This window comes from Panonychus citri, unplaced genomic scaffold (assembly GCF_014898815.1).
Source record: "Panonychus citri isolate SS breed McGregor unplaced genomic scaffold, ASM1489881v1 Contig00101, whole genome shotgun sequence".
Classification (NCBI taxonomy): domain Eukaryota; kingdom Metazoa; phylum Arthropoda; class Arachnida; order Trombidiformes; family Tetranychidae; genus Panonychus; species Panonychus citri.
The window spans coordinates 238941-256572 of NW_026515506.1; the positions used below are offsets into that span (position 1 = coordinate 238941).

The 17632-nt window shown below is 30.1% G+C and overlaps 4 protein-coding genes and 1 long non-coding RNA gene across 6 annotated transcripts; 2 read left to right on the forward strand and 3 right to left on the reverse strand.

The window, feature by feature from the left end:
- Positions 1–8: 8 nt before the first annotated feature.
- Positions 9–982, forward strand: LOC128388687 (uncharacterized). Its single transcript, XM_053348120.1, has 4 exons — positions 9–284; positions 357–460; positions 538–615; positions 688–982. Exons 1-4 carry the CDS (start codon positions 210–212, stop codon positions 980–982), a joined length of 552 nt encoding a protein of 183 aa, XP_053204095.1. The 5' UTR covers positions 9–209.
- Positions 912–14494, reverse strand: LOC128388680 (heterogeneous nuclear ribonucleoprotein 27C-like). 2 transcript variants are annotated; one of them, XM_053348111.1, is made up of 10 exons: positions 13743–14494; positions 13051–13091; positions 12794–12960; positions 12589–12735; positions 9859–9922; positions 8495–8577; positions 6955–7663; positions 6603–6869; positions 6340–6393; positions 5411–6263 (listed from the first exon to the last, which is right to left on the reverse strand). In XM_053348111.1, the coding sequence occupies exons 1-10, from the start codon at positions 13769–13771 to the stop codon at positions 6043–6045; spliced, it is 1782 nt and encodes a 593-aa protein (XP_053204086.1). In that variant the 5' UTR covers positions 13772–14494; the 3' UTR covers positions 5411–6042. The 2 variants fall into 2 exon arrangements, with proteins under 2 accessions (XP_053204087.1, XP_053204086.1); XM_053348112.1 differs by lacking the exons at positions 5411–6263; positions 6340–6393 and adding an exon at positions 912–2531 and having other exon boundaries at positions 13743–14476.
- LOC128388681 (uncharacterized) lies at positions 2623–5218 on the reverse strand. Its single transcript, XM_053348114.1, has one exon. It carries the CDS (start codon positions 4966–4968, stop codon positions 3355–3357), a length of 1614 nt encoding a protein of 537 aa, XP_053204089.1. The 5' UTR covers positions 4969–5218; the 3' UTR covers positions 2623–3354.
- LOC128388690 (uncharacterized) lies at positions 8147–10598 on the forward strand. Its single transcript, XR_008325323.1, has 2 exons — positions 8147–8444; positions 9990–10598. It is a non-coding gene; the product is annotated as an uncharacterized LOC128388690 (long non-coding RNA).
- A 1609-nt stretch (positions 14495–16103) lies between the features above and the next one.
- LOC128388673 (NADH dehydrogenase [ubiquinone] iron-sulfur protein 3, mitochondrial-like) lies at positions 16104–17397 on the reverse strand. Its single transcript, XM_053348104.1, has 3 exons — positions 17235–17397; positions 16538–17109; positions 16104–16452 (listed from the first exon to the last, which is right to left on the reverse strand). The coding sequence occupies exons 1-3, from the start codon at positions 17302–17304 to the stop codon at positions 16261–16263; spliced, it is 834 nt and encodes a 277-aa protein (XP_053204079.1). The 5' UTR covers positions 17305–17397; the 3' UTR covers positions 16104–16260.
- Between the last annotated feature and the right edge of the window lie 235 nt (positions 17398–17632).

The window sequence follows — 17632 nt, forward strand, 5'->3', positions numbered from 1 at the left end:
AAGAAGAGCAATTTGATTACTGCTTAATTGTTTTCGCAATTTTAATCTTAACAATCTATTGGAAGGATTCTAATTCGTATCCTTTGATTTCTATTGACATTTTATTTGTTGTTTCTCTTTTATTAATGTTAACTAATTTAGTTCGTTTTTCTTTAATTAAATTACCTTAATTGTAACTATTTCTCTAGTTAAATCATCAGGAAATCTACATGAGTGATAACAAGAATGAAAGTAAATCTCGTCATACAAAAAGTGGAACCAAAAAATCAAAAAGTCTCGAAAAAGGTTAATATTTATTTTCTTAATTGTTATAAATTTGATTCCATTTAAATTGTTTGAAATAATTAAATTTCCTCAGAGAATCCGAAAGTATCATAGAGCTTAAAGAGCCTGATTCAGTTGGTAATCAATTTGAAATTGGTCTTTATAGTATTTCAACTAAAGAGGATCAAAGTATAAGGTAATTAAAATTAATTGTTAACTTTTTCCTCTCTCCAATCAATCAAATTAACTCTTTTAATTACTGTTAATCCACAGACAAGGAGTCGATGATAAATCAAGCGACAGTTTGACATTTCTTGATGTTTATGAACCAAGTTTGTCAACAAGTAACTTGTAAGTTTAATTATCATCTCAGTAATTAACTAATCAACCTATTAATTGTTAATTGTTAATTTCTGTTCAAAGGTCGTTTCCTCAAACTAAGTCGCCAGTGATTAATACCAATGGTCAGAAAATTGAATCAATTCAAGATCCAAGTAAATCGTTGAATTCAACACCAATAATCAGTGAATCAGTTCAATCAATTCAAACTCCTAATCAAAGAGATCTTAATCCTCCAATAATCAATAATGACTCACAACCAATTGGGAACATAATTAATCCACTCGAAAATCAATCAATCATCAATATCGCAATGTGGTTACTATTTGTTTATTTAATTCTAGTGGTCATCTTTCAATTCTTACGATTTTTTGATTAAAAATGATAACTTTATTTAAGTAAATCAAATAATACCTTTTGTTTAAAATGTCACATAAATTGATTGTTGATTAAAATACCAAATTATCTCAACTTTTAGTAGCAATTAATAGTATTGTCACCAATAGGGTAATAACCATTTAATTCACTATTAAGAGTCTTGAGAAGTGGCCAATTAGTTGAACAGCAATTTGATTGGAAATCATCAAGTGACAATTCCCAAAGCATCACACCTCCGAGATTTAATTGTTTGATATAATTTGATTTTCTCCTTAAACTAATCAGATCATCAAAACCAACCCATTGATTATTTTTATAAGCAATCGGAGCTTCAGAACCAGGAAATCGTTTAACTGACCAGTCCGAGTTTCGGATATTCAAACAAATCTCAGTGAAAGACAAATAACCGGACTCTCTAGTAACTGGACCTTGTCCACCAGGACCAATTGATTGTTCACCTAAACCATAATTAGTTGAATTGTCGGACACATTACTGGCCAAAGTAAAGGCTCGACCATAAAATGGTACACCGATGATTAATTTACTCGCAGGGAAACCTTCATTGATCCATTTGTTAACAATTGAATTACAATTACGATCAATTTCATCATCATCATCACCATAATTAGCGCTCGGTGTTATTTGAAACAATTGTGAATGATGAACGGCAACATTATGATAACCTTTATAAAGATCGTAGGTCATTATGTTAACAAAGTCCAACGATTGAGCTAAACTTTGTATATCATATGAAGTATTGACCAGTCGCACCCAACCACCAACAGCGGCGGTGATTAAAAAGTCTGACCCATTGGTAGCTGACCTCAACTCACTGACCAGTGAAGCGAAACCTTGTTTATCATTGGCTCCCATTGAAGCGGTACAATTGTCCTGCCAACATGAAGGATATTCCCAGTCAAGGTCAAGCCCATCGAACCCATGGAATCGTAAAAACGGAATCACCGATTTGATGAAATTTTCCCGTTTCGTTGAATTATTGACCATCAGTGAGTATTTCAATCCATCGCCCGAATCGCCCCAACCTCCCAAAGACAAAAGCACCTTCAACGAAGGGTTAATTTGCTTTAAATCGGTCACCCGTCGGTAAAAGTTCATATTAAAGTCAATTGTACCATTCGAGGTTATCAAGGTGTGAGTCTGATTGTCCAGTATCGCAAAAGCATAATTAATATGAGTGCAAAGGTGAGCCGGAATATCTTCCGGATAAAGTGACCCATCCCTAGAAGATGACCAAGCCCAATTGGTAAAGTAACAAACGACCTTGTAATTGTTTGGGGTTAAAGGTGAAGATGAATTAACAGTTGATTGGGTTAATATATTTTTCAGAATAATTTGATCATCATCTAGTTGATCAATTGAACAATTAGGGGGAAAATCAACTGTACACAATTGTCGCTTCGAGTCAAAGTAAAGGCCAACTGGACATCGTAACAATCGGACAATTGTCCCATTCATACATTCACCATAAAGTTGACAATTAACTGATTCACCAATGTAATAAGTATCATTTGAATTACATGGTTGATCAACTGTTAATGTTGATGAGACAATTGGAAACAATTGGATACATGAAACAATTAAAACTAATTCACTTATGAATATAAACATTTTCACCTTTCATTTGGTTGATTGATTGTGATACTTGAATGGTTGGATGTTGTTGTTTTTAGCAATTTATTAATTAATTGGTTGTTGTTGTTGTTTCAAACTGACTCTTCAAAGTTACAATTAACAATCAATGAGACTCATTTTAATCATCATCACTTGACTAATTTATTATTATTATCAATTAAAGGAAGATACTTGTTGGGTTAATGATAATATCACTTTACTATTAGTTAAAAATAACGGAAACAATCAACTAATCATCTCAAAATTATCTTGAAATCAAACATTTTCAATTACATTGAACTGTAGCTGATTTAATTGTCGCTCATTAAATTGTCCTAAATTGCTCATTAATCAATATGGAAACTAAATTGCTACACTTCCCATTGACAATGATTAGTTTAATTTTCACATGATTACAACCAATGTAATTGTATTGAACACAATTAACCAGTTATAATCAATTAAACCATCGAATCAAAAATTAAATCGTTCGGTTTTAGATTCAATTGGAAACAATTTGGTTGCGAAATGAAAACGAGACAAATTAATTTCTTAATTGTTTTTTTAATTCGACAATAAATTGGAAATAATAATTCTTAGAATTTGAATATTTCTCTGAATGATCAGTTCAATCAAGTTCGAAGTGATCAGTAAATCATTGAATCGACGACAATTTGTCAGAAACTCTACTTACTAATTGCAAGAATTTGATTGTTGTTTTAATTGTTGTTTTTTCTATTCTTATGTTTCACCAGGTTGTTGAGCCCAAGGGGTCATTTGGAAAAGGACAAGGGAATAAGTAAGAACAACACCAAGAACCGTTAGGACGAAGCCTCGATCGATGATGAATAGATTCCAACCGGTTAATTGTGAAGGTGTTCCAGACAATTTGATCAGAATTCCAAGTACCTGATGAGATTGATCAATTTTAGAGAAAGTGTAATGTGAATATGAGGATATTTCATGGAAATCGGAGGCCGAAGCAAGTGACTCTTCGGACATTAAAGCCGCTGAAAAGGAGATATTAAAGAAGAGCCATAACATATGAGACACTCGAAGTCCAACAAAAAGCACTTCAAAAGTGTCTTCCCATTTCTTAGTTAATCGTTCAATCAAATAATAAACATACTTGGACAAATCGGACATTATGATTATGTAGACAAGTAAAGTTAAAAGTGACAATTGATGGTCCATCCGATAGACCATCTTGGTCAGTCTATTATGGATCAAGCGAAATTGTCTAACTTGACTTGACCTTAATCTTTGTCTACCTAATCCAAGATGATCTTGTAATTCATCATCTTCATTGAGATTATCAATTGGTTCAGTTGAGAGAGATGATGATTTAATCTTTCTCGCATGAAGAGCAGCCCATTCATTGAACATATGAAATAGTATTTTCATAAAATGACACAATAAAATGTAGTAGATGGCAAAAAATTGCATCGGTGCGACAGTGGCCAGAAAATAGACCGAAGTTTCAACCAGGGTGATCAAAAGAGTACAAGTTGTCCCAATGGTTTCAACTCGAAGTCCAAACCAATAATCGTGGAGATATTTTCTCATGTCATCTTCACTTATATTGGAAGCGAAATTGGTATAAATGAAGAGAATCATTAAACTCCATCCAAGAGTAACATCGATTAGAACCTTTCGTCGAAGTGAGGAAACCAAATTCGGCCTTAAGCTTGTTGAATGGGGAACAATTTGGAAATAATTGTCAACATCGATCAATAGCTGAGAGATTGACTTTTTTCGGCAAAAGAATAAGATCAACACCAAAAGAGAGCAGAAAAGTTTGGTACACGAAAAGAAACTGTACAAAGCGTCGTTCGGGGCTCCATGGGAGAGGAGGAAACACTGACAGCCGACATTGTGTAAGAACGCGAGCACAACCATAATTAGAATAAAATAATTCCAATAGAGTGACTTTCGCCGAGAGAGAAAGAGAAACGAACAATTAACCAATGGATCAACTGAATTATCGTTGGGAATAAAATCAAGACCAACCAACGTCATCGACAACAAGATCGGACGAATTGCTCCCAAGGTCGACCAAGATGCCGATCGGTTGACCTTATAGTCCAAATTTGGCCTTTCCAATGTAAACAGTTGACTATCCTTTCGAGCTGATTGTCTTTCGGTATAATAATCTAACCACGAACGAACCGATCTGTTGATTAAGGTCAATTTTAACAATTTACCGTCAACTTTAATTGTTTTCCCGTGTAATTTACAAACTGGATTAACATTGGAAACAATATCTTTAGGATTACATTGGCAGTAACAATTTAAAGTTTTAACTGATTGTTTCATTAAATTATTATCTAAATCAACTTGATTGAAACGATTCATTGTTCAACTTTATCGGATCACTTTCTGTTAATTCTGACCATTTATCGGTGGTCATCATCATGGTCATCACAATTAGATGACTAATAATGATTAATGAATTGGTTACCAATGAATTTATGACAATTAAAGTTTCGATAACAATATTAATCTTATTATATTAGGTCAATCTTTTTTTCATTGGAAAAGTTTATTATGTTTTTAATTAGGTTAAGGTTTTCATCAATTGTGGTCACAATTAATGATCAACAGGAAATTGTTGTTGTTAATTAAGAAACACTAATGATCATAGATTAGGTTTAATTTATTGGTCTAATCGTTTTTCATTTAGAAATCAACAATTTAATTAACTAATGATGATCAAGATTCAACTCGTTGCCAATGAAACATTGTTTTTATCTTGAATTTAATTGTAACAACAATTAAAGAAATTCAAATGAGACAATTTGTTTATTTCTATTATTTATTTAATTAGATTAAATTGAAAATAATAATAATTAACTTTGAGAAATGAGAGCCACACACAAATACAAGGCGAGAACTGAATTGTCTTAATTTTGATTGTTAGATTGTGATGATTAACCTTTTTTCGTTGATTTAATTAGAATCAATTTTGTTCAAGGATTAAACTTCATCTCAATCGTAACAATTAAATCAAAATCATTAACAGTTATTATCGCTGTACAAGGCAATACGGGTTGTATAATCAGTTGATTTGTTTTTTTCTTAATTTACAATCAAGTATTAATAGTTAATTGTTATTTCAATTACGATGATAGTTACACAATTAAAATGGTAAACGATTCATCAATATTATCGTTATTAAGTTATAATTAAAGTTATCAAATTTTATGATTAATCTTTAAAATAAATATTAAGCTAATTGTAGTTGTCATTACAATTAGCTAATTGTGCTTTTAAATTAGTGAGATTATCTTTCCTCTCACTTAATCTCTACACTTAAATTAATCAATAAATGGTTTTTTTCAAAGTGTTATTATTGTTACCTGGCCAATGGACTTTAAATTATATTATAAATTGTCTAATTTTTTTTATCAATTGTTAACAATTAATGTTTTAATTGCTCTTATTGTTCATTACTCTTCGATAAGGATGATAATTTGTAATCGTTGCTGATGATCGTGTAAAACTGGGTCCTAGAGTTGATTGATTGTTATGATTTCCAGTTGATTGACCATTGTTGTTATTTGAATTACGAATAATTAACTCAGTGTTCTGATTATATCCAAAGATACGTGTTGTTAGGTAATTGGAAACGTCTCGATTGAAATCATGAGCTTAATTGTTAAAGAGAGAGAGAAAGAGAAAAAATTTATAATGAATTGTTAGGTTGATTGAGTAGTTTAATTGTACCTGATTGAGATTGTTGATTAGCTCGAGTCATTAATCCATTTGTTTGTCCATTACCTGAAAACTTTGCGTTAATTAATAGATCAAATATTCACAGTGGCTTAATTAAATATTAATCATCTCCATTGGAATAGCAATCAAACAATATACATGTAGAATTTACTTTAAGAGTTGCTTAAATTAGCATCAATAATATTGAATAATTTGAATGATTGTTTTATTTTCAATGAAGATGATTAATTACTATCAATCATTTGTAGAATTACCTGTTTCATGAGCATTTGATGAAACTGGACAATTTTCTCCGGATGAATTTGTTGTGACAGAAATTTGTGATGATGTCGGTAAATTGATACCATTTTGATTAGTTAAATGATTTGTTGGTTGAGCATTTAAACATGATCCTGTTTGTTGTTGACCTGAGCCTGTTACAGTTGATAAATTAAGTGATGCTGTGAGACTAGATGGACTTAATCCAGGACTGATTGGTGCACCAGGTAAATATCCAGAGTAACTAACAGGATAACTTGAGCCTGTAGATGAAAAGGGAGAAAAGAAAAAGTTTTAACAAAGAAAAAATCAAAATCAAGAAAAGAAATGGAGAGAAATTAAATTTACCATAAAGTGGATAAGATTGATTAGTCCAAAGGCCATGAGGATGTGGCATTGGGGCTAATCCAGGGTAAGGGTAACCCGATGGATGCCATGGGGCAGGAGCATGAGGAGGATAAGGTGTTGGATAGAAAGAGGCTGGATGACCATTCCAAGTTGACGGATGAGGAGGCGGTGGTGGTGGTGGACCAGGTCCAGGGTTAGGATTGGGTAAATTTGGTGAATTAAAACTTGGAATTGAAGTAGCATTGGGTGAACCAAGAGTTGCCGATGTACCGTTGGTCAATCGGTGATGACCACTTGGAGATGTTGGTACCCATCCGGGAAGGGAAGTCCAAACAGGATAAGTAGTTTGAATTAATCCAGTACCAGGTAAACCAATTGGTTGATTAACTTGAGGTACACCACCGGTTAGATTAATAGATGAGCCGGAATTGTTTACTGCTGCTGCAGCTGCGGCAGCGGCAGCAGCAACAGCCGCTGCTATGTTTCCATGAGATTGTGATGTTAATTGTTGTGGTGGTAACGATGCTGAGGTTGGTGAAGATTGATGATGACCTGGATGATTAGGATGAAAATGAGCTGACCACCAAGTTCCAGGTATAACTGAGATCCCGTTAGTTGAACCATCGGTTGAATCATTTCCATTATTACTATTGAGAGTTAATCCATTGAGAATAGTTTTCTCTCGAGGTTCAGCACGTTTAACCTCAACCTAAATCATCAGAGAACATAATAATATTAAAGAAAAAAAAGAGAAGACAATCAAAACCAGTGATCAATTAAAAAACTAAAAATCTGACAAATTAATTTACAAACATAAAAAAAGAGTAAAAAAACACAAGGATCAAATCAATAGGGAAAATGAAGGTAACATCAAACTGAGAAACATAATAAAATTGGGTGGATATAAATGACAGAATAAGATAGTTAATAGAAAACAAAGGTGTGCATGTTAATTGTAAATTAGAAATAAATAATTAAAAGAAAAGAGTTAATCACAATTAGTTAACAACGAATGAGAAAAATAAAAAGATGGATGAACAAGTCAAGTCACTTATAGAAAGAAAAAAGAAAAAATTTTTTTTTTAAATCTCTTAATTTCTACATGATTAGGAAAAGAGGGAAACATGCAAAGAACACTTAGAACTTAATGAAGAACAATTTAAAATTATTAATTAAAAAAGAAAAACATACTAATTATAATTAAGAATAGAAAATGAAACAATTAAAATGAGAAACAAAATCAACAAAAGATCCAAATGGAAATCAACAAGTTAAAGAGAAAACAAAATCTCTATGAAAATGGCGCTCAAATGGTCAGCTGACTTTTTTTCATTTTCTTTTCTCTTTCACTTGTGAATCATTTTAACTTATAAATGTATTGAAAGAAAAACGTTTAGAGTTAATTTTGTTAAATTAGTTTGTTTAAATTGGTGCACAATCAAAATTAAATTTGAAAATAAATAAATTAAATTAAATTAAACAACAAAAAGGTAAGTTAATTGTGATTTTTGATTGGAAAATAGGAAAACAAAAGCCTAACCTTTTTACCGCTGATGACCACATAATGTTCATCGACTAATTTGTTAACTGCTTCTTCACTCTCAAAAGACAAGAAACCAAAGCCTAATTGTTATAGATAATTAATTACAATTAATAATTGTATATCCAATACAATTGATTTGGGCGGTTGTTGGTAGTTATTTTAAGATAAACAATTAATTCATTTGTGTGTCAATTTGAGTTTTGAACGTTGAACATTTGGTGTTAGTGTTTGTGTTGTCAGTGTGAGAGTAATTGTTTTGTTTTTGTTACACAATTAGAAACAAATTTAATTAATTGTTTAAATTAATTGTTCATTATGTGTATGTGTATATTAATATAGTATTTTTTTTTTTTTGTAATTACAGAAGGATTTCAATATGCAATCATCAACAATCACGCAAGGACAAGAAATAGAAATTAAAAAAAGAGACAAAATTAATATCAACCAATAGGTGTAGTTAGTTAGTTAATCATTTAAATTAGTTAATAGATTTTTCTAATGAAAATTAGTCATTAAATTGTACAGGATAATCTTAATTGTTTGTTTTGCGTTTTTCGTATTTTCCCGATTATTACATTTAATTTAATATACGATTAGTTAATTTAGACAACATTAAACATACACACTATTAACTAATAACAATTAAACATTAGTGTTTATGTGTGTTGATTGATTTTGATTTGGTTGCTAATTGTTATTAATAATCAATCAACTGCTTATTTCGCGGACTGATTGACATTTTTTTTTCCAAAATTTTCAATCAATTCTAATTGTTAATCAATTGAATGTATTGGTCTCAGTTTGATTGTTAACTTTTAAAGAGATTGATTTTTTTTCTGTCTTCTTTACAATTTGATTCACAATCAAATTAAATTGACACTTATCAATAGATGATGTTGTTAATTTGATTATTTTGTTTTCTCTGTCCAAAGAAAAATAAATTGTTAATCATTTATATCTAACTTTAAATGGATAATCAATAAATCACCAAGTAGATCAATTGATTTTCTCAATTGTTTATATTGATAGAGAGTAAAATATAATCTCAATTTAATTGTTCAATTGGATGTTAATTATTACAATTTAATTGAAACACTTTACAGAATATTAAACTAAATGACCAACATCAATTTAATTGTTTAAATTAAATCTCTCAAATCAATAATTAACTTTGAATCGAAAAGACGAAAAAAATCAATCTAATAACAGAAAACAACTAAACCATGATAACAATCAATCGAGTATGTTGATTGTTAATTTCTTGTTAATTGTTGATTAATATTTGTTGTAAAAAACAATCTAATCTTTACACACAACTAACCGAATCAAATTTAGAGTAACAGTTAATTTAATTACGATACCTCTGAATCCATTTCCTCGGGTCTTCTTGCGCTCTTGATCATACATAATAACAACTTCCACAACCTGTAATTAAAAGATAATGACAACAATTAAGTTAACTGTAAATTTTGATTTTCTTTATTTTCTCTAGATGATCAATAAACCAAATGGGAATCAGTCTAATCATTGATGGCGAAGAAGATGAAGATAAATGAACATCAAGCAAAGACGAAAGAAGCTGTGATATTGCAAGAGAGATGAAGAAAAAAACATTAAACGGAAAAGGAAAAGATGAGGAGATGATGATGATCTTGTCCTTTTATCTTCATCTCCCTCTCTCTCTCTCTCCCTCACCCAACCCATTGAATCTTTGAAGCATTAAATTTGATTAACAATTGATGTAAAAGTAATGAATATAACCCAACATCTTATGTCACTTGATGATACAATTCAATTTAAATTTCATTTTAACAATAATCATCATCATTACTGTTAACCATTAACTTGATTGTCACTGTTAAACAAATTGTTGTTTTCTAATGTAATTTTTCTCTCTCTCTCTCTCTCTCTCCTCCTATTCCTTAAAAGCATTGAATTTATTGCTGATCATCATCATGATCATCATCATGTTTTATATGATTGATTAAATGAATTGTAAATGTCACTTAAAGGCAAGACTCTTATGCTCCAATTGTTAATCAATGTTAACATGAATTGATTACTTAATGAAAGAGATTGACTTTTTATTTTAATCACTCAATTAACTGGATTAAATTTTTTCTCAATTCATTAACAAGTTTGGTTAACAACTTAATCTTGATTAACTGAAGGAAAAATCCAAACTTGATCATTTTCTGATCTACAAGCAAATCTAATCGTTTACACTTAGATATTGAATTTACTCTGGAGATGAAGCTTTTAAATGATATCAATCACTGTTTAAATATTATCTCTCTCTCGAGTGACCGGAAGTAAGGTAGTCCTGGTCACTTTGATGATAATTTCCTGGTCATCATGATATAATAATCAGTAAATATATTTATACACATTTAATGATAATGGTCATGGTTATCAAATTACCTTTTAAGTTATTGTCAACAGTTTGATGATGACAAACAATCAACTCATTGAGGATGAAAATTGATTCAATTGTCAATGTAAATTATTAGGTTACTAATTGTTAAACAAAACAAAGTTGAACAATCAACTATTGAATAGTTTTTTAATCAATTGGTTTAATCAGTCAATTAATTGTTTAACCAAAGTGTTAATGGTAAACAATATTTACCTTTAATCAACAAAGAGATACAATTAAATTTATACTAATAGTAAATTAAACTGTTATTGGGTGTGGAACTGGTTTAACTCAATCATTAATTTAACATTGACATTAACCACATAACAATCAACAATTAACATCAATGAATATTAATCAAATAATAATAATAGTAATACTTTGATGATGATTAGGTGAGTTAATTATTAAGCGTTACCAGTTTCAAACAATCAATATCAATTTGAATATAATTTAAGTGGTTCATTGTTATTTAAATCAATAATTTACATAAATAAGTGATTAATCAACTCCCAGGAGCAATTGATTAACCAACAATTTAACTTTGAATCCTTTCAATCAGCACAACAACAACAACTGGATTAACATTGATATTGTAATTGGTTAATTGTTGAAATTTGCTCTTGTTTGCAACAATTAATTTCACTTTAACTTAATTTAGGTATTACAGGTAAAAGTTACTTTCTAACAATCAATTTTGATTAATGGGAAAACAAAAGTTAATCAACATATTGGGAGTTACTTTATTACCTTGATTATCAATGTTATCAAAAGTTTATTAATAAAAATCATCTAGAGTGTTGATAATAATACTCAGCACGTAACCATGGTGATTTCAACAATAAGATTAATATATTAATCATAATAATAATCAACAACAACAACAACAACAATCAAATTAAATGAATTGAAACCAATGACATTAAAAACAAAATGTTGTTGGTTAATCAACAAAAGTTCAACGACAACAATCAATTGTTACTCTCATTAAATTGCTTATTGATCAATTGATTATCAGACAATTGATTTAATAGTTTCTACCATTAAGGTAACAATTAGCATCTAAAAGTAAATTTTACTGATACAAATCAAATGAGGGCGGAAAAAAAATACTTTCAATTGTAATTAAACTTTTAATTTGCTTCTTAATTGTGGTTTTAATTTTAAATGTCCAATCTATTAACTGTCACTTTATATATCTGATAATAGAGTTTGATATTAACCAGTGACAATTAAACCACTAAACTTTGAATGATTTTATCATAACAATAAACTGTCAACAATTTATATAAATTAAATCAACTGTCACCATATCGGTTTGATGATTAACAATAGGAGCAGATTATTTAATATAAGATATCAATTGAATTGTTAAATTGTTGTGCAAAAAAAAGTGTCACATTGTTAACAATGAATATATTGGACAATCAATTGGCTTATGATAAAACTAATCAATTAAATGATGATGATGATGATGATGATAATCTGAAAGAAAAGTTAATCCGAACAACAATAACAACAACAATTAACTTTCCTCAATGAATTGTGGTTAAATTATCAATAATTGATGAGTGGTTACAATGTTTACACTGAGAATATGTTCCCATGGTTATATTGATTTAGATTTTTTCTCATTTTTTTTCTCGTTAATTGTGATCGTTAATTAATCACTTACTTTGCCGTATTGGGTGAAAAATTGCCTTAGGACGGTTTCATTTACATCTGAAGGTAAACCACCGAGAAAAATTTTCGGATAATTGGACATTTTTGCCTCTCGTTTCCCTTTTTGGGCACTTTTTGGATTACACGATTTAGGATCAATCTGGAGAAATAAATTAACAATTAGTCGTTGATTAATTTTCTCTACTAATTATTATTACCGTTCTTTCATCTAAATGATGAGGACCAGCATTTAAAACTAATTGGACGCAATTAGGATCTTTGAATGTAACGAATCCAAATCCTCTTGATCGACCTGTTTCTGGATTTTTCATCACCACACAATCAGCGATTTCACCAAATGCACTGAAATAATCGTTTAATTTTTCTGTAAATTGTTCCCATTGATTAAAAAAAATAAGAGAATTAAACAATTAACAATTTACAATTAACTAATCAATCAGATTAAACTGTTTACCTTTAGTTGTCTCCCAACTCAATCCGCCAACAAAAAGTTTCCTATTTTCAAATGATTCAATTGGAAAAGGATAATATTTATTATAATTTGATTTCTATATATTAATAAATAGAATTAGATTTAATTGTGTTCATTTAATTACACTCCAATAACTATTATGGTGACTCATTGATTGTTCTCTGATGATCACAAGTGATCAACTAATAAACAAATATTGATTATGATTAAATGTATGATCGGAATGATGGAGAAGCCAAGAATTTATTTGATGAGCATTTAGCATCATTCATTTGATCATTTCCATCACTATTAGTTGATTATCACACTGATGATGATGATAACCATAAATTCATAAAGCACCTTCATCACAGTGATGATATCAAGATAATAGAGAGAGAGAGAGAGAGAGAGAGAGAGAGAGAGAGAGAGAGAGAGAGTAATCAATTGATGAGGAAGATTAAATAATGGATGATGATGATGATAACAATGGAGATGAGGATGTAATGAAAGATTAGGTGACAATCAATTAATATTTTTTTCTTGTCTTAAATTGCATCTGATAGATTTTCTTTCATTTCTGTTTAATTAGTTGATTGTTCACAATTTTCATGAGGCTTAATTAACTTGGAAATTGGTGAACAATTAAATATTTACAACGTATCATGATAATTAAATTTAATTGAGAAACTTACCCAACCTCCTCTTCAGTGTCTTGAGTCATTTTGAAATTAAATGTTTGTCACCAATTAATCAGTTAATCAAATTGTTTCTCGTCAAGTTTTTTTTTGAAACTTTAATTATCAACAATTTACGAGCTAAACAATTAGAGCACAATTAAGCCGATGCTTATTTGGACACTGGGATGGATTTAACGTTTTAGTAAAGGCCAATTAACTGGAAGGAATTAGCAATTAACTTTTTTTTTTGATTGGTCGTAATTAAGATCTTTCAATTTTTAAGAATAAAACAATTTTGATTGTTTAAAATTTGTCACAATTTAAAATAATCACAATTCACTCACAATTGTGATGATTACATTTACATTGTAAGATTAATGATGAACTGTTGAAATTAAATTGTTAAATTAGATGAAGGTGATGATTAGTTCATGGATTAAATTGAATATCATGATAATTTGATTTTCGAGTTGGTGGATTAAGTAATCGTATTAGTTAATCACTGATTTTCATAGGGATTATTTTTATTGTCCCAACTAATTGTTGGTTTACTAATGGTCATTTTGTAAGGGTCACAATTAGAAACAGAATGTGAATTGATTGATCAACTGGACACAAGAGAGGAAGGTAAACAATTAACAATACGTGGTCAGTTTACACTTAGCGATTGGCAAAAGAGTCTCAATAACTTGAACTGGACTTTACTTTGGGTCAACTAAATGTTAACATGGAGTAAAAAAAAGTGTCTATGTCAACCGTTGTTATGAAGATATGAAATCGATGAGAAAAGGACAAGATGATAAAGAGAGAAAGAGAAAGAGAGTCGACTCAAGGGGGAAGGTGGAAGATGAATATCATCATTATCATCATGAGGCCTGCGTTCATTTCCATGAGATGAAAAATCCATGGTCCTAGATGGATTTATCTTCCTCTCTCTCACTCCAAATGATGTTGATAGAGCAACCATTTCCTCGAGAAGATGAGAAATCGATTTTTAGTCATCATCACAATCATCTGAACATCATCTCTCTCTCTCTCTCTCTCTCTCTCTCTCTCAGTTATTCTTTCTTTTCGAAATTTATCTTCATTTATCTCTTTCTTTTCTTCCCTTTCAACTCAAGTTCCAAGTTGAAGTAGTTGAGCAATAAGTAGTTTGGAACATTTCCTTTTTCTTATCATCTCTCTCTTCCCTTTGTTTATCCTCGAACTCCAGTTCTCCATGTATCTCTCCCTCTCTCTTTTTCTGGTTTCCATGAAATCGATTGAACTTATCACCGAGTCGACAGTAATCATCATCAAAGCAATAACATGTTATCAACACCCTTTCAGATAATGATGAGTCTTCGTATTCATTTATTGGGTTTGGTCTCATTTTTTTTCCTCTTCTCATCATTTGCATTTTTTATTTCACAATAATAATCAAAAAGTTCATCATCAGTCATCATGATTCAGTTTCAGATTTTAATCTAATCCTAATGCAATTGGAAAAATAGTTTTCTCATCAATTTGAAATAAAGAAAACTTTTTTTTTCTGTTTTCCATTCTACTCCCAATGTTAGTTGATACTCACAAAATCCTAATGACAATTTATTGATTCTGATTGTTGAGAAAAAGAAAAATATTATCTGCTTGATATTTGATATCAAATTTAATCTTCACTGATTTAATTTCATTTTGATTGTTCAACAATTTAATAACAATACATTTTCTGTCCACTTTAATGTGTTGGTCATTTTTTTATTAATCTTATTGGTGATTGATTGAAGATTGAAATCAAATTGATTCTAATTGTAACTAATTATGTAATACATTTGATTTGGTCCAATAAGATTTACTATTTATTTTGATTAGTTTAAATTGTAATTGTCATTTTGATTAGGAACTGATGATCATTCATCTTAAATTGGTTTATCTCTTAGTTGATGATTAACTTTTTAATCATGTTGTTTGGTAGTTAATTGTTGAGATTTTGTTATTTCAAGTGTCAAAAATTTAACTCTTTGGGTCAATTGTTTTAGTTGATTTTCAAACGGGTTGATTGTTTACTGATTGTTGGTTTAATTTTATGTAAATATGATTAATCTATAGCTCAAGAGATTAACTAATTAAAGTAACAATCCTTGAGATGTTTATTTATTAAAATCATCATTAGAATTGTTTATTTTGTCTAGTGTTCAACTGTTGACCTGAGGTTTCCCTTGGTAAATATTTAAATCTGATTACAATCAGATTAACTGTCAATCATGATCAGATTATAATCAAATTTATCTCTTAATTGTCTGATAATTATGGAAATTGTCAGTACGAGTTGCTAACTAAACATTGATAGCCATTTCTTTGGGATCCGAAAGGAGCACGATATTAATCAATTGTCAGTTTGATTGACTTTCAACTGATTTAATCTTACAATCTGAACAAGTTTTCTTAACAATTAAAGGTTGTATCTTCATTGAATCCCGTTGGAGAGCTTGAATTTGTTGTATTTACATAAAATTATTGTTGTTATTTTCTTCATTAGGTTAAAACTAAATTTCTAATTAGTTGATTCTGGTTGTTTTCCTTTAGCAGTGGTTCCAGTAACTAATGGAATCTCCTCAGCGGCTATGGTTTTAGGTGGATTCGCCGGGAAGGTTTCCCATGGTGTTTCCAGGTCAAATTTACGAAACTCTTGGGCTAATTCAAGTGGCTCTTCGATAATGCTTCCCAACTCATCATCATATCGATACTATTAAAAAAGAAAAACAATCGTGAGAATGATGGGAAAGATCTAAAATCGATAGACATTTGGAATAGTTTTTTTCTTCTTTTACCTCAGTGTAACCAGTTAAGGGAAAATCTTTCCTAAATGGATGACCAACGAAACCATATTCAGTAAGAATACGCCTTAGATCGGGATGAGCATAAAAGAAAACACCATACATATCATGAACCTCTCTTTCATACCAATTGGCACCTTCAAAGACTTCACAGCAAGAATCAATTGGTGTTAATTCATCAGTATAAGTTTTAACTCTTACACGTGAGTTAAAATTGATTGAGAGTAAATTATAAATCACTTCAAATCTGTTTTGACGTGAAGGAATATCCATACCACCAATATCAGCGAGACTGGTGAATTGGCAATTGTGATGTCCTTGTAAGAAAGAGAGTACAGGCACAACTCCTTCAGGGGCAATCATAATTTCCAATTCATCAACTGAAGTAACTTGAATCTTCTGAATGTATTTAGGTAAACACTCAGCACAGTAACGACCAAAGTCAATCAATTTAGCTCTTAGTGCTGCATCTCGTAGACCAGTGGTGGCAATAGAATCTTCAGGTTTAACTTCTTGACCAGTAGTAGTGGATAATATACGTTTAGGTACATTGAAACAATTGAAACCTTTAAAGAAAAATCAAATTAAAACCAATTAGACAAAGAAATTAACTAACATGATTACAGACAATGAGGAAGGTCAAAGCAAATGAAACAAATAAGAAAACAACAAAATCCAAACCAATGCTTACCAATTCTAGGCCTTAATGAACATTTAACACTGTTGTTCAACACTCTAACTAACTGTTTCAAGTGAGACATGATGATTAAAACAACAAAATATCGTAACAATTGTTAAATTGTTACAATTATATAATCAAAACAATCAAAAAAAAATTAGAATCAGAAAAAATTTCAGCTGATAAATTTTTCTTCGAAAGTAACGCCATCTATTGGTGATAGAATAAAACTAAAAAGAGTTGACAATTTACTAATTGTTTCTATTTCTATAAAAAAACTATTTACTCATAATAAAAGAAAAGTAAATAAATTAATTATAGATTTTGATTGGTCAACTGATTTCTCCTTTTCTAGAACAATCAATTTGTTTACGATAATTAACTTAATTACGATAAAAAGAGTAACAAGT

Bases quoted from the DNA above. Each gene is read 5' to 3' on its own strand.
- LOC128388687 (XM_053348120.1), top strand. From the start codon at position 210: ATGAGTGATAACAAGAATGAAAGTAAATCTCGTCATACAAAAAGTGGA. The intron at 461-537 runs GTAATTAAAATT...GTTAATCCACAG, and splicing joins AAAGAGGATCAAAGTATAAG to ACAAGGAGTCGATGATAAAT. The intron at 616-687 runs GTAAGTTTAATT...TTCTGTTCAAAG, and splicing joins AGTTTGTCAACAAGTAACTT to GTCGTTTCCTCAAACTAAGT.
- LOC128388680 (XM_053348112.1), bottom strand. From the start codon at position 13,771: ATGACTCAAGACACTGAAGAGGAGGTTGG. The intron at 13,092-13,742 runs GTAAGTTTCTCA...ATTTGAAAATAG, and splicing joins GACACTGAAGAGGAGGTTGG to GAAACTTTTTGTTGGCGGAT. The intron at 7,664-8,494 runs GTTAGGCTTTTG...CTGATGATTTAG, and splicing joins TGGTCATCAGCGGTAAAAAG to GTTGAGGTTAAACGTGCTGA.
- LOC128388673 (XM_053348104.1), bottom strand. From the start codon at position 17,304: ATGTCTCACTTGAAACAGTTAGTTAGAGTGTTGAACAACAGTGTTAAA. The intron at 17,110-17,234 runs GTAAGCATTGGT...TTTTCTTTAAAG, and splicing joins TTCATTAAGGCCTAGAATTG to GTTTCAATTGTTTCAATGTA. The intron at 16,453-16,537 runs GTAAAAGAAGAA...CTTTTTTAATAG, and splicing joins CCTTAACTGGTTACACTGAG to TATCGATATGATGATGAGTT.
- LOC128388681 (XM_053348114.1), bottom strand. From the start codon at position 4,968: ATGAATCGTTTCAATCAAGTTGATTTAGATAATAATTTAATGAAACAA.